Source organism: Pimephales promelas, chromosome 9 (genome assembly GCF_988280905.1).
Source record: "Pimephales promelas chromosome 9, fPimPro1.hap1.1, whole genome shotgun sequence".
Classification (NCBI taxonomy): domain Eukaryota; kingdom Metazoa; phylum Chordata; class Actinopteri; order Cypriniformes; family Leuciscidae; genus Pimephales; species Pimephales promelas.
Genome location: NC_142777.1, coordinates 24,467,177 through 24,482,128, shown reverse-complemented (window position 1 = coordinate 24,482,128; position 14,952 = coordinate 24,467,177). Strand labels below are relative to the sequence as shown.

Genomic DNA, 14,952 nt, shown 5'->3' with positions numbered 1-14,952 from the left:
CCATAGCCTTTGGAGTCCAGGTTCCCTCCGACCTTCATAGTGTCGCAGGGTTTGCGCTGCTCGATGTACTCGTTCATGGTAGACTCCAGCAAATAGGCATACTTCCCCTTGGACTTCCTCACCCGCATAACACCTTCTGCTGTCGTCTTAACAAATACTGAGGGCTCGGCACTTTTCATGTATGTCCACATTTTGTCGAAAAGAGCGATTTTGGAACGCTGGAGAACAAAAAAAGATGCAAAGATAAATTTTACTATAAGCTGTTCATACAGCTTAGGTGCATTGCAAAATATTGCTAGAAACAACTTTTAATTTTGATCATTTATTAGGAAATGTTCATTAGTATGCTTTAGAGTTATTCTTAATTTTTTGATCATAACCAATATAGTTAACAAATAGAACTTTGTTACTAAAATGGCCATGCCCAACACATTTTTTTTTTCAAATTACTGTAACTACAGCAATTTAGTATTTAGCTTTGCATTTTATCTTAGCCTCTTAAACTCAAACTTAAAAGTTTGTGCTCTTTGATCAGTCCTATTTAAAACAGTCATACATTATATACAGTATTAAATAAAAAGGCATTTGGATTACATGGAAATTAAGAAAATGGGTGTCTTACCCTGAAAAACTCTTTTGTTGAACCAGAATCTAAAGTCCCATAAGCAATCTCTGTTTGCTTTGCTAAGTCCTCTGCACTCTCAATTGGAGACACCATCCTTTCCACCGTTAGGAAGGCAGCCAAATTAGCCGTATAGGATGAAATTATGATCAGGGTGAAAAACCACCAGACACCTCCAACGATGCGGCCAGAAAGAGACCTGATGAAAAAAGTCCAATGCGATTCAAAAATTGTATTCTCAGCTAACAGGCTATTGAAAGCAAACTGCGTTCGATGTAAAACTGAACCATATTAATTGTGTCATATTTTCCAAGACATGCAACTCATTATATTGCTGAAACTGTGACATCTTGTATTATCTCTGAAAAGATATTTACAGTATGTAAAAGAGTTAGACTAAGGTTTTTGAAGGCAACATGAAGACTGAACAGAAGCTTCACTAATTTGAAGGTATTTGTAAAAATAGCGGCTTGGCAGAATTTGCTTCGCCTGCTCAGACTGATGAGTCTGCGTCATGTATAGTGAATAATGAACATCTCAATATATACTGTAATGTTTTATCTTAGTTTAAAACTGTAGTATATTTATTGATTTCAGCATATAGATGTAACTAATAATTAATATCAAATCAATAATATCTCTCGACCATAACATAAAAGCATGCCAATGATTTGTATACAGAAAAAAAATGCATTTTCTTTTATAAAAGCAGCATTTCTTGAAAAAATGTCATGCAGAAATATAAAGAACTTCAAACACAAGAAGTCAAAAACAAACCTTGGTGAAATATCACAGCCTTGTCTCATAAAAGCTCCAAGAGAGAACCAAAGGCTGTTGAAAATCCCAAACTCATTGGTTGACTCATTGGTCTGGATCTGGCCGTCCTCATATTCCTCTGTGTGCCACTCGTATGGACTGAAACGACTGACCAGGAAAAGCACCACGCTCACGCCGATGTAGGCAAACACGATACACATCCAGATCTCATAGGCCAGAGGGTCCAGGAATGAGAACACACCAGGCTTGGACTTCTGAGGCTTCTTGATCATGATGGAGATGCCCAAACTCATGAATGGCTTTGAGAAGTCGATGACTTCTTCTCTGACTAAAGTGATAGTCAATGGAGCCACTGCTATGTCAGCTTTCTAAAATGAAAGAGATTTAATTCAATATATTTAATAATATTGTTTGAACTTAAAAAAAAAATGGTTTGATCAAAGAAAAATATTTATGCTCATGGTTAAGACTACTTTTCAGACTAGCATCAGCTACAGTACTTGTCAGTTATGTCCAACATTGAAAGTTTAATAAATAAACCGTTCTTACCCCATAAACCAATTCTCCGACCATTCCATTCCAGATCTTCGTCTCTGCATCTCTAGCTCCATATTTGCCATCTTCCACTATTTTCAACTGATATTTAAATCCACAGTGCTTTGCTATTTCAGCTGCCAAGTCCACACAGTATCCCTCATATCTTTCATTATCCATAAAAAGGTCAGCATTCTTCTTTAACATTACATACGGCGCTTCCTGAAATCAACAGCAAGGACACCTTGTCAGAGCTGTGCACATTTTTACAACGGTGCACTTATTTCAACAGAACAGCATAGAGCATGGAAACCACAAGTGAAACCTACTAGAATGGTGGTGACAATCACAGTCTTGTTTTCCAGCCCCATTGTATCATTTGGAAAGAGATCAGACTTTGTCACGACCATTTTGTCAACTTCATTCCAATAGCCAATCTGAAAAAGAGAGGCATTTGTGAGTAACTTATGATTTGAAATGATAAAGCCTGCTTTTCTTAGAACAGAGTCTTACCTTAACCGGCCCATTGCTTTTCAGTTCCATGACATTGACGGTGTAATTCACCCTCTTTCCATACTGGTCAAACTGAATGTTACCAGTGAGACCATCAACTCTCACCTGTATGAAAAAGATATGACAGTGAGGAGTTGTATTTAGTTGTATTTATGGGCTCCAAAATAGTATTTAATCCTGGAAATAAAAAACAAACACTTTAAAGACCCAATATTAAGAAGTTCTGAAATTCATAATAATATTCTGTTCTGTTTTATCAAATAGTAATTAGAGATTAAATTAAATGTGAAATAGAAACATTTTATATATTGTTTAGATTACAATTGATCAATTATAATTATTAATAACATATTTATGAGATATATACCTCATAAATTGAATATTATTACTATTAATAATATTGAACAAATATTAAATTGTAAATTAAAATAGTTCTATAAATTTCTTTGTGCTCATCGTATGGCAGGGTGGCACGGTGACTTGTCACCTGTTTTAGGGCACGCTCTATCTCAACCCCCTGTGCCCATGGTACAGCTGGATTAGCCAGGCAGTCTCCGTTGTTAGCTCTACGGGAGATGTCAATTCTCTGTTTGTGCAGATAGCGGAAGGCCTCAGTCATCACCTGAACTGCGTCATACGTCAGTGCTGAAGTGTACTATATACAGAGAAAGAGTTAACAATGAGTTAATTATCAGGAAAAACGAAATCTGAAGGCAGTATAGCAGTTCAGAATGGAATTTGTGGTCCATAATTATATTTGAAATGAATAACACATGGCAAAGCCATATACTTTTATTTTAACATTTATTTGGTGAAGTTGTGTCTGAAAGAATAACAACATTTGAATTTTATTACATTTTTCTACTCACATACATTTAAATTCTGTATTATGTTACTTTAATGTAGGTTTGATGAATATTCGGGATTCGTTAGTAATGTAAGAATGAAAAAGGAAATGAAACACCTACTTTGTCTTGGTGAGAAGACAGATGAGACCACATTTTATCTGGAGTACAAAATGACTAACAAGCTTGTTCTGCAAATGGCCTAAATTATTCAGGCATTTAAATGAAGACATTTTATGTTCATGTAGCAATTACCTGAACATCTTTTCTAATCAAATTTAGTAAAGCTGCCTGAAACAGAAAAGAAAAATAAATCAATTAATTAATGGACAGACACAAACCGTGATCTCACCCGTATTTTGCTGTCTGCTCCAGGATATTCTTTTTCCTCCAGAGCTTCCCAACGCTGGTCAAATTTTGACACCAGGGGGTCATCGAAATCCACAATCTGAAAGCCTGATACATTGGATCCACCATACTGGATTTTTGAAAGATCTCCATCCACAAAACCCTGAAAACATGACATGGTTTTTCTCAACATTTTTGTTTGATTTTTTTTTTTCTCAACGTCATATGTTTCTCTTTTGTAGTGTTCCACTTTTTTGATCATTTACCAGATTTGCTATGATGTAGTGATATCCCTTCACATGTCTGCCAATAGTTATCACCTGAAAAGAGAATAATGAAACACATCAAATTAATTAAATAAAAATAAACAAAATAAAACTGCACTTAACATCTAAGCCATTATAATATATTTAAGACATAACAAGAAAACGCGAACAGCTCCACACTGCCGCCAAACAGACAGGCTGAAATAAAAGCAGCTTCAGCAGTTTGTGTGTGATATGGGCAAGGCACTTGTGATGTATACACTCACCTAAAGGATTATTAGGAACACCATATTAATACTGTGTTTGACTCCCTTTATCCTTCAGAATTGCCTTAATTCTACATGGCATTGATTCAACAAGGTGCTGAAAGCATTCTTTAGAAATGTTGGCCCATATTGATAGGATAGCATCTTGCAGTTGATGGAGATTTGTGGGATGCACGTCCAGGGCACAAAGCTCCCGTTCCACCACATCCCAAAGATGCTCTATTGGGTTGAGATCTGGTGACTGTGGAGGCCATTTTAGTACAGTGAACTCATTGTCATGTTCAAGAAACCAATTTGAACTGATTCGAGCTTTGTGACGGTGCATTATCCTGCTGGAAGTAGCCATCAGAGGATGGTTACATGGTGGCCATAAAGGGATGGACATGAACAATGCTCAAGTGGGCCGTGGCATTTAAACGATGCCCAATTGGCACTAAGGAGTGATGGATCCATCTGACTCTGAATGTCTCAACAGAAATCGAGACTCATCAGACCAGGGAACATTTTTTCCAGTCTTCAACTGTCCAATTTTGGTGAACCTTGCAATTGTAGCCTTTTTTTCATATTTGTAGTTGAGATGAGTGTTACCCGGTGGGTCTTCTGCTGTTGTAGTCCATCCGCCTCAAGGTTGTGTGTGTTGTGGCTTCACAAATGCTTTGGTGCATACCTCGGTTGTAACGAGTGGTTATTTCAGTCAAAGTTGCTCTTCTATCAGCTTGAATCAGTCGGCCCATTCTCCTCTGACCTCTAGCTTCAACAAGGCATTTTCACCCACAGGACTGCCACATACTGGATGTTTTCCCTTTTTCCACACCATTCTATGTAAACCCTAGAATTGGTTGTGCATGAAAATCTCAGTAACTGAGCAGATTGTGAAATACTCAGACCGGCCCGTCTGGCACCAACAACCATGCCACGCTCAAAATTGCTTAAATCACCTTTCTTTCCCATTCTGACATTCAGTTTGGAGTTCAGGAGATTGTCTTGACGAGGACCACACCCCTAAATGCATTGAAGCAACTGCCATGGGATTGGTTGATTAGATAATTGCATTAATGAGAAATCCTTTAGGTAAATGTGTGTGCAAGTGTGTGTGTGGATGAAGCTATAATATAGAGCCAAGATCAGTTGCAATGATTCTGGCGGTTGATTAAACACACTTCTGCAGGCCTTAAATACAAATCAATAGCACTTCCCTGAGGGTGCAGCGAGTCTGAATGAAAAAAACCCATCTGAGGACTTTTCTGCCTGATAACGACGTTTGTTTGTGCAGCCTAATTAATGATTCATAGTTATGGTGGTCTTAGTCCTAGTTGCTTTAAAGGACAAGTTCAGTATTTTACACTTAAAGCCCTGTTTTAAGATCGTTTCTGATGAAATGGAACAGTTAGGATTGAAATTTGGACACATGCTGCTGGCCCGAGAATTTTCGGTTTCTGTGGTTGCAGAAGACATGCGGCTAAACCAGTACATGATGCAGGTTTTTCAGCTGAAAGTTTCCAAATGTATATTAAATAAAGACTATTTAGTTTTTGCGCATGTGTTGATATACCTGCTCCATGATGTCTTTAACTTTGTCCTGCTCACAGTCAAGGATGACCCTCCGCTCCTTCTTGTTTTCTAGGTCCTGAAAGAGTGAGCGATATGCTTCATCCTTTTTCTCGTCCTTCATGTTGCCCACGTTGATGGCGGTCACCTGCCATTTCTTCTCTGCTGCTGTGTCCAGCACAACTTGCAGTGTGGTAAGTCCTGATTATGAGGAAGAGGACCAAATTAGGTTAATAAAGACTTCCAAGGGTCGATTAGACCCCTTATAATTTGCTTTATAAGTGGCTTAATTATAAATGGTTAAGAACTAGGCAATGCTTTTGCTACACCGTTTAGACGGGTTGGGTTGTATCGCCCGAGGGCTGACAGAAACCACAATGTGATCATGACAGGACTGTTTTTGCAATATTCATGGCAAGTAGCAATTCAAGGGTTATACATGAAATAATAATAATTGTCTTTGTTTTTATTCAGTCACTTTGTTCCATTTCTTTCCATGCTTAACAAAGTTGCCAGTTATATTATTAATAATAGTCCATGGAGGATTTGATATAGATAATACGACTCTAAAATTGGCATTTTGATTTCTGTCAGTCTCAGGGGAGGTAAACAACTAAAACACTTAATTAAGCGTGCATAATAACTACAGCACTTGTTTATAAACAAGTACGTGTCAATTTAAGGTGAGTGTTTGTATGCTAGATATGTGTATTTGACTTTTTTAAATACCATGTATGTGAAGTAGTTTGACCAAGGGTAAAATCACAGGGAGTGCAAGGCACAGTGGGCTCCAATGTTTAACCTTTGTAAAATGGGTGTCTTGGGGACATGAGGATCAAAGCGTACAGCTATTCGTGGAGATAAGTGATTAAAAACTCGTTAGTGAAGGCCATTAGCGCTAACAAATGAGATGATAGCATTGAAATGCATTGTTGCACTCCAAAATCACTTCTAAATCTATGAAATCCTGATGTGAGTCACTAAAAGACTAAGGAGCAAATGAGATGATAGCACTTCTGTTCATTATTGTTTCATCACACTCCAAAATCACTTGTGAATCTAGGAATGCCTGATGGGTGACACAGAAACAGGATATTTATACAGTTACAGTACTCAAAAGTACCTCTGTGAGTCCAATGTCAAGACAATGTTAAGGTGATGCATTTGATATTTATTTTATATTAGTATTATATTTACTTCATTTGATATGTATTTCCTCAACCATAGATTTAGAACCATATATTTTTTTAACTACTTAACATTGTTACACTTACTTGAGCAAAATAAAAAAGCAACAACAAAATAATAATAAATAATGTGCATTTTTACAGAAAAAAACTGTTTTCTAATTTAACATTTTAAACTGTAATATATTCATTTGATGACAGTTGAATTGATTTTGGTGCTCAAGAAACATTTACTATTATTATCAATGTTGAAAACAGTTGTGCTGCTTAATATTTTTGTGTGTGTGTGTGTAAACCGTGGTAAAATAAAAATCAGGACTCTTTGATTGTTCAAAAGCACATCATATATTTAAGATAGCATAAATGTCTTTACGGTCACCTCATCATCAGTTTAATACTTACTGATTAAATGTATTAATTTAAATAAAAAAAATCTTATTGAACCCAAACTTTTAAACAGTAGTGTATTTGTATTATTATTATTTTTTTCTTGTTACATAAACATGAGCGAAACTTTAGTGAATAATAGTCCAATATCGGTCTATTTGTTTCCCGGTATGGGGCCTCCCTCATTGAACTGTGCTGTCAACTTTATTACATAACCTCATTGTCTCTCTATAAGCACTAAACAGCTGGGACTAGCTGTCTATAAATGTAGATTGTGAAAGGTGCTTGGCTGATTTAATTAGCCATCCCAATTATGCAGAGGTTATGGATGAGTCTCACAGTGAGAGAGAATTAGTCTTTGTGCACAGCCAATCATTTATTGATTACATAAGACACTTTAACATAAAGCAAACCACTAAAAGAAGATAAAGTGCAACAGGACAAGGATCAATGACTGTCTTTAATATCCTCCAAGCACAAACAAAAAAGAAAAGCACAATCCAAACTTCAGTTGACTTTATTGACCTGCTGAGACAGGGATTCTGGTGCTCTAGTATGTTTCCAGTCGTAAGCATATTTCTCTGTTGTTGTTGTTGTTGTTGTTTGTCATGCACCTGTCCCTTAAGACAACACAAGATCTAACAAGCACTAGAGAGTGTTTGTGTGGCTGTGTGTGTGTGCGTGTCTCTTGGTCCCTTGTCTCATGCACTCCAGGACCATGGACAGCACCACGCCAGATCCACATAGGCAGCAGGCAGGGTGACTAAATGACCCTCAGATACAGTCACTTCTGTGCTCATCAACACTGAGTACAAAAGGGATGCTGGCATCTCTGTCAGGTGGGTGATGAAAAAGTATCTAAAGAGATCAATTTTCATACAGAAAGCAACCAGCAAGCTGTAAGAATCCAACATGTCTTGGATACTCAACATGTCTTGCATACTCGTCGCCAATGAACGAAACGCTAAGCTGGAATCTTTACACAATTTATATAAGCACAACTACCATCCTGGCCACCAGTTACTTTCACTTCCACGCTCTTTGGTTTAAAAATAAAAGGCTTTCCGGGGTTATAAATTATGAATTTGTTTCTTGCTAAAGTGCCTAATATGCGACTTGAATAAACTCTGTATTAACCCATCAGCCATTTCTTCACAAAAACATTCACAATGTATGCAACAACAAGTGTCTATGCCTCTATTTTTGAAGGTTATCTGGGCCAATGTAATATATGAATACATATTTTCTAGACATTTTTTTCCCATCATTTTTTATATTATAATATACACTGCCGTTTAAAAGTTTGAGGTCAGTATGTTTTTTTTTTTTGTTTTTTTTTTACATTTTACAATATATTAATAGAAAATAGTTATTATAAATTATATAATACTTCACAACATTATACAACATAAACAAGTAAATGCAGCCTTGGTGAGCAGAAGAGACTTCTAAAAAATCTTTAAACTTTTGAAGGAAGTTAATATTACCAAATTCAACACCAAATTCAAGTTTTTGTATTTTAAACCTGTTTTTTATTTAAAAATACAAATAACTACAATAATACAGAAACACACATATTTCGTATAGCTTTTATTTGTTATTATTGCCCTTTCTTATATAGCCTTTATTTTTCATAGCCACCTTCTTTCAAACTCTCAGTCAACAAATCCCCTATAGAACACCACAAGTGTAATGATGGTCGCGGACACACAGATGTACCACTATAAACCGGCTCTCTCACAAATCATCATTCAGTTCATTCCATTTACACGCGACCAAAAGTATGTTATGTCGTACTAATTTAAACTAAAAAAATCTCTGAAAAATGAGGTTCTATGTTATTGTGTTTCACATACCAAAACATGTAAATCATTTGAAAATATATATTATGTACCCTCAATCTTGTGAAGTACTGGTTGTGGCGTTAACTTTGCATTTATGTCAAAACGATCTAACCAGTGGAATGCGTCATGACCACAGGCGCTGTGCTGCTGCTCTCACGCTGTAACGTTGACACATTAATAACACACAGCACAATGGTTGCCATGGGAATGCAGCGTCGATTGACCTAATTAGTATGGCAGGTGATGAAATATGCACCTTGACACATGTTTACATACCACACACACAACCACACAGGTCTGAAATAAATAATGCAGCCAGATTCAGCCCGCAACAAAAGCAAACAGTCGCAAATGGACGCATGCAAAAACACACAAAGAGGATTTTTTTTGCGGGGTGGGCATTGTGTTATGTATACATAATTAATATTAATAAATTATAAATGGCACAATGTGTGCATACTGATCTTCATCACAGGAAAGTTGAAAGTAGCAACCTCACAGTTAATAAAACGTCCCCATCACAGATATTAATGACACCCAGGTCCTTAGAGAGACACATCAACCATTCTCATTTGTGCCATAAAGCTCTCACCCTCCGCAACCATCAAAGAAATGGGAGGGTGTCAAAGGAAAAGCAGTGAGACAGAGAGGGAGACAGAAAAACTGAAACGTGAGAGAGACAGATATGCTTGAGGCAAATAGAAAGCTGAGAAACAAAGGGTCCAACAAACACAAAATGAACCTTTAATTATTCTGTAGCCCACAGGATCCCGCCACTCTTACTCAAGGTGCAAAAGCCAGTGTTTTATAATTGTAGATATGCCTTTTGACAGGCTATGCTCCCTTAATATACTTAAAATATACGTGTCTATTCAGAAAACAACAGCCATAATCCATAACGACATCCCAAAAAACACATGCTACACAACAAGACACTTTACTGATATCTATTTTAAAAATCAATATTTATCTTCAACCCATGCATCTCATGTTCGTATGGTATTGAATAATGCAGTGCAGTGCTTTACCTCGGTCACTGTCGTACAGGTAGGCAAACTTGTCCCATTTGTAGTACTCAATGAGGCTCAAGAGAGGACCTTTGATGTCTGGTCGCATCTGAATGATAAACTGCTGATTTGCGTCCAGGGGAAAGCTTGGCGTGATGAAGGAGACGTGAAGTGTCCCGCAGAATGATGTTATTGTGTTCACTGACTTCTTGTCATAAAATCCAAAAATAGCATAAACTCCTCGTGAGAACTGAGAACAGACTGGAAATAAAAAGAATCAATTAGAATCTGACAGAAAAGTATGAGAGTCTAAGACAAACTCTAAAATCTCATTTGTAAAAAGTGCCATTATGAGTATTAAATTAAGTGTTTTTAAGGATTATGTAAAATATGATATGAAAATATGAAAAAAATAAAAAAAATAATAATATTACGTAGTAAAATAACATAAACATTGCAATGTAATCTTCAGGTATATGGCTCAATACAATATTGTACAATTGTATATACAATCTAACTCTATATGTTACTACATTATTTTAAATACATATTTTCTCTGCCTCTACATATACCAAATAGGCGAATGACCTAAAAAAGATTAAAACCCCTGATCTACAATTTTATTGCAAACTAAATCTGAAAGAGCCCCCAGTACAGATAAAAAAATATCTCATTCGGATCCACTTATTTTTGAAGTTGACTAATGGGCTGATGAAATGAATTTGAGAATCTGAGCACTGTAAACTTGATTGTTCCAATATGATGTGAAGTCAGCAGAAGCAAAAGGTGAAGATTATTGCTGAGGGATGGCATAATCAAATTCATTGATGAAATATGTATTGCAATCAGTGTAATTAACTCAGGGCCTTTGGGTTATGACGATTTGTTGACTAAATTATGACTTTATGATTGATCATATAGTTAAATTAGTATATTAAAAAGCCATGAAAAAATAATAATTGTTTTAACCACTGCCACCTACTGTCGGGTCAGCCTCAGGAGTATGAGCAAGAGCAATGATATTAGTAATAAAGAATGGTCCTGCTGTCTCTGATGCCATGCATGAATAATTCACCTCATATAATACACCAAGATAAAAAAAAAGTACAACTAAAGTACAGTGTGTCCTCATGTTCATGAGATGGTACAACACACTCTAACTGGGCCACCTCCATATATCAATGACCATCTGGCTCTGAGCCTCTGATTTTTTCCCCTGCTTGGTCCCTTCCCCACTCCACTTTTCGTTACCATCCCCAACTCGAACTGCCGTTATTTCCCAAGACACCTTTCTGCCTGTCACCTCCATGTATATATTTTATACAATGAAAGCTGCATAGCATGTGACAGATCATTAACCAAAAGTGAGCAGCTGCTCTTAGACCTGTCCTTAATGAGTATGTTGCTCAGCACTATTTGTTAAACCATTTATGAACATTAAAACTTTCTTATCTATAACCAGTTTCAACATTTCCATTGATCTATAGCAATCAAAGGGTCAAGAAGAGGTCGGGTTATCAGATGGGTCAGGTCATTTGGAATATGGTTGGTTGTTAAATTAGCATGAATAAACCCCATGATTTTTTTTTTTTTAAATACCAGCCGTATTAAAACAAAATAGGCAAAAAAGGATGTCAAGTGTAGATTAAGATACACTTGTGAATTGCCTTTCCTCAGGCTATTACTGAATAAAAATAAAATGACTTTTTTTTTTTTTTTTTTTTTCACAATTCTGCCAATTATTCCTAGCAGCAACCTCAATAGATGCTGAGTGATTCTTCCTTTAGGGGAACTGTTCTGGTCTCTAGTATGAATTTAAAGGGGGCCATGGAATTATTCTAAAGGGCAGATTGTTATAGACTTAAACTTTTTTATTATGTCTCTGTAATCACTCTTTCCTAATTAGAGATTATAAATTTTACATTTGCCAGAATTTCTCTATCAGTCCTCTACTCAAACTTCCCCTCTATAATAAATGTATAAAACAACATTAAAACCAGCGATGTCCTACCTTGCTCTTTTTCCTAAGAACTTTTTCCTATTTACAGTATGTTACCCTTTTTTTTCTCTAACAAAGAATCACAAATACAACTTGCAAAATGTTATTCTAACCAGTTTTTAACAAGTAGCTTGAACAAAGATTATTTAGTAGGATGAGTCAGTTTATTATCTTGAGTGAACTAAACAAGAATACTCATGTTGCTAACAAAAGTTGCTTATATAGTTGTCCTTATTTAGAATATTTGTCCAAATGTTGTCCCATCTTTCCAAATTGAGTTATCGGAACAAACAATTTTACGTTGAACAATGTTGTGCCAGTTGCAGCTTGCATTGCAGCTTGAAAATAAATTGTGGTAACTACGTATTATTAAAAATGCTCGCTGTTTTGCTTTTACTGGCTGTTGTTTTTTGTTTTTGTTTTTTACAGTTGAGCTGTAAAAGCTGTCGGTTCAGAGTTCATTTTTACTGAATATGCATTTATTGATGATCATCAGCATATTTTGTGTTGTGTTAAGGTATATGTGCATCTTATAGCAACTTTTGTATGCAGGTTATTTGCGTAAAAGGGTAAAATGTTTGCCTCTTGTTTTAAGAGGTAAATAACATTCATGTAGCTTTGAAAATTAAACAGAATGAAAGAAGAGGAAAAAACGAGGATTATAGCCCCTCCATCACTAAATGTTCAACAATCCTTGACAATAATTTAAGTTAAAAAGACTAGTGACTCATTAGACACAAGTTTACTTTAATTGGAGCAAATTAGTTGAGTAAACTTGTTGAATGTGATAAGTTGTCAACTTTTTTTTACAGTATTATTATTATTATTATTATTATTAGGATTTCATTTTTTTTCAACTCTAATTCCTAATCCGCAATGTAATCCATATCTCCGAACGTGCCATGCTGAACAGACATTTGAGACTTGAGTTCATTTAAATGTTTGTATGGCCCAGTCAGTCAAGTGTGGAATAACAGTAGATGTACGTCATCTTATTAAAGTCTTTTAATCAAGACCAAGACCACCACCATATACAGAGAGTGAATGAGAGACCCAAGAAGCCATTAATGACACTGTCACAAATGACTGCTTTTCAATAGCACAGAGTCATTAGCATACAGAAACAACTCCAATGAGTGAAGTGTTTGGATAAATTACTTCTTGCTGTTAATAGCTAATGCTTCAAAGCTCCGCTTATTTATTACATTTCTCGACATCATTATTTTTACATTTAGTAGAAGAAACACAATAAAGACTGCTATGTCTAGATATACTGTATAATCTGTAAGCGTTCTGTCTTTAAACCTTGCTCACAGCAAATTTCTATCTTTGGTCACACGTTAGATTAGGGTTCCCAATTCTATCCAAGATAGTTGAGGTATGATTGAGGGAATGCGGTCATGAAGAATAAGGCATTAATATGTGCTTTATATTGACTCATAAACAGCCAATATCCTTGTAATATACATGCTAATTGGTAGATAATAGTGAGAATTTGATCCTTAACTAAATTGTTACTTGATCTTTTCTTAAAGTCACCATGAAATCAATATTGACAATAATCTTTTTATAGAATATTGCAGTATTTATTATAAATGATTTATCTGTATTTGTACAAAAAGGATAAACATCACTGCTAAAATATCACCATATAAGCTACTACTGCTGATTTTTTTTTTATTGAATCATTTATTTTTGGAGGATGACAGCCCTGCATAATGATTATAAAAAAATAAAAATAAAAATAAAAGAATCAACTTTTACTGTCCACATAAAAAATAACAACAGCAAATGGGGTCAGATCATGACGATAAGCAAACAATGACAGAATTTTTGAAAAAAAAAAAAAAAAAATCTAGCCTTGGGCACAGACATTATTATGTCTTCTTTGAAAATTGATGGTCCAAACCCAGGATAAAGCTCTTTATGGGCTCACTGGGCATGATCATAGAACTGATATTAAATGTGTCATCATGTAATGAAAGCAAGGTAACCTTCAGAGAGAGAGAGAGAGAGAGAGAGAGAGAGAGAGAGAGAGAGCAGAATGCCTGAAGTGGTATATTTAGCTGTCCTCATTAGCTGGCCTTATTTTCTTGTGTCTGACACATTCTGTTCTATAGGGCTTCCATTTCCGGGACCTGCGATCAAGTTCCCTGCAAAACGTGATGGACTTAAAGCTAACTAACATCATTTTTAGTACACGTATTGAGTCCACTTATGGCACATCATTTTTCAGCCTCCATCTTATGTATCAGTCACTTTTGATGAAATAATTATAACTAGAGCGAACAATACTGTGCAATATATGACACTCAAATGTCCTAATAACTTATATAAATTGTATAGGTGCCACACAAGCGCAATAAACTCCCCCCTTAAGTCCTCATTATCATTTCTAATTTGTTGTTTACTCATTTTCTTATTTGTTTGTTTATATTGACTGAGAGCGCGCACAGTCTAATTAAACATTGATTTGTTAACATGATAATTTCAACTGTTCCTCCTCCTCTTATGTGTTTGATATTGCAATATATTGCATATGGCATCTTATCGCTGCTTGCCAAACCGTTTCATATGGTTTGTGCTGTTAGCAAACAGAATTGCTGCTCTCTTTTTATGGTTGACAGTACATTACTGTCACTTTTCATATGATGTGCTAAGGGATGTGAATGCTGAAATGGCTGGTTTTGGTCAGGTTTAATAGGCTCTGTCTGTTACGGTCTAGTCCTGTGTGTGTTTAAGTCCGTATGTGTCTCTTTGTATAAAAACAAGTTGATCTGAGCGGACACATTCCTGCCATTGGTTTAAG

General features: G+C 35.8%; 1 protein-coding gene across 5 annotated transcripts in view; it reads right to left on the bottom strand.

Moving 5' to 3' along the window:
* The window catches only part of gria2b (glutamate receptor, ionotropic, AMPA 2b), a 31,600-nt gene that overhangs the window by 6,181 nt on the left and 10,467 nt on the right, over window positions 1-14,952 (bottom strand). For all 5 annotated transcript variants that reach the window (XM_039664520.2, XM_039664516.2, XM_039664518.2 and 2 more), the window contains exons 3-13: window positions 10,166-10,405; window positions 5,724-5,920; window positions 3,906-3,959; window positions 3,644-3,802; window positions 2,934-3,101; window positions 2,447-2,551; window positions 2,263-2,370; window positions 1,949-2,155; window positions 1,400-1,767; window positions 623-821; window positions 1-218 (exon numbers count right to left, since the gene is read on the bottom strand). The exon at window positions 1-218 is cut by the window's left edge and continues 30 nt beyond it. In XM_039664520.2, the coding sequence (XP_039520454.1) occupies window positions 1-218; window positions 623-821; window positions 1,400-1,767; window positions 1,949-2,155; window positions 2,263-2,370; window positions 2,447-2,551; window positions 2,934-3,101; window positions 3,644-3,802; window positions 3,906-3,959; window positions 5,724-5,920; window positions 10,166-10,405 (2,023 nt within the window). The remainder of the gene's footprint in view (window positions 219-622; window positions 822-1,399; window positions 1,768-1,948; window positions 2,156-2,262; window positions 2,371-2,446; window positions 2,552-2,933; window positions 3,102-3,643; window positions 3,803-3,905; window positions 3,960-5,723; window positions 5,921-10,165; window positions 10,406-14,952) is intronic.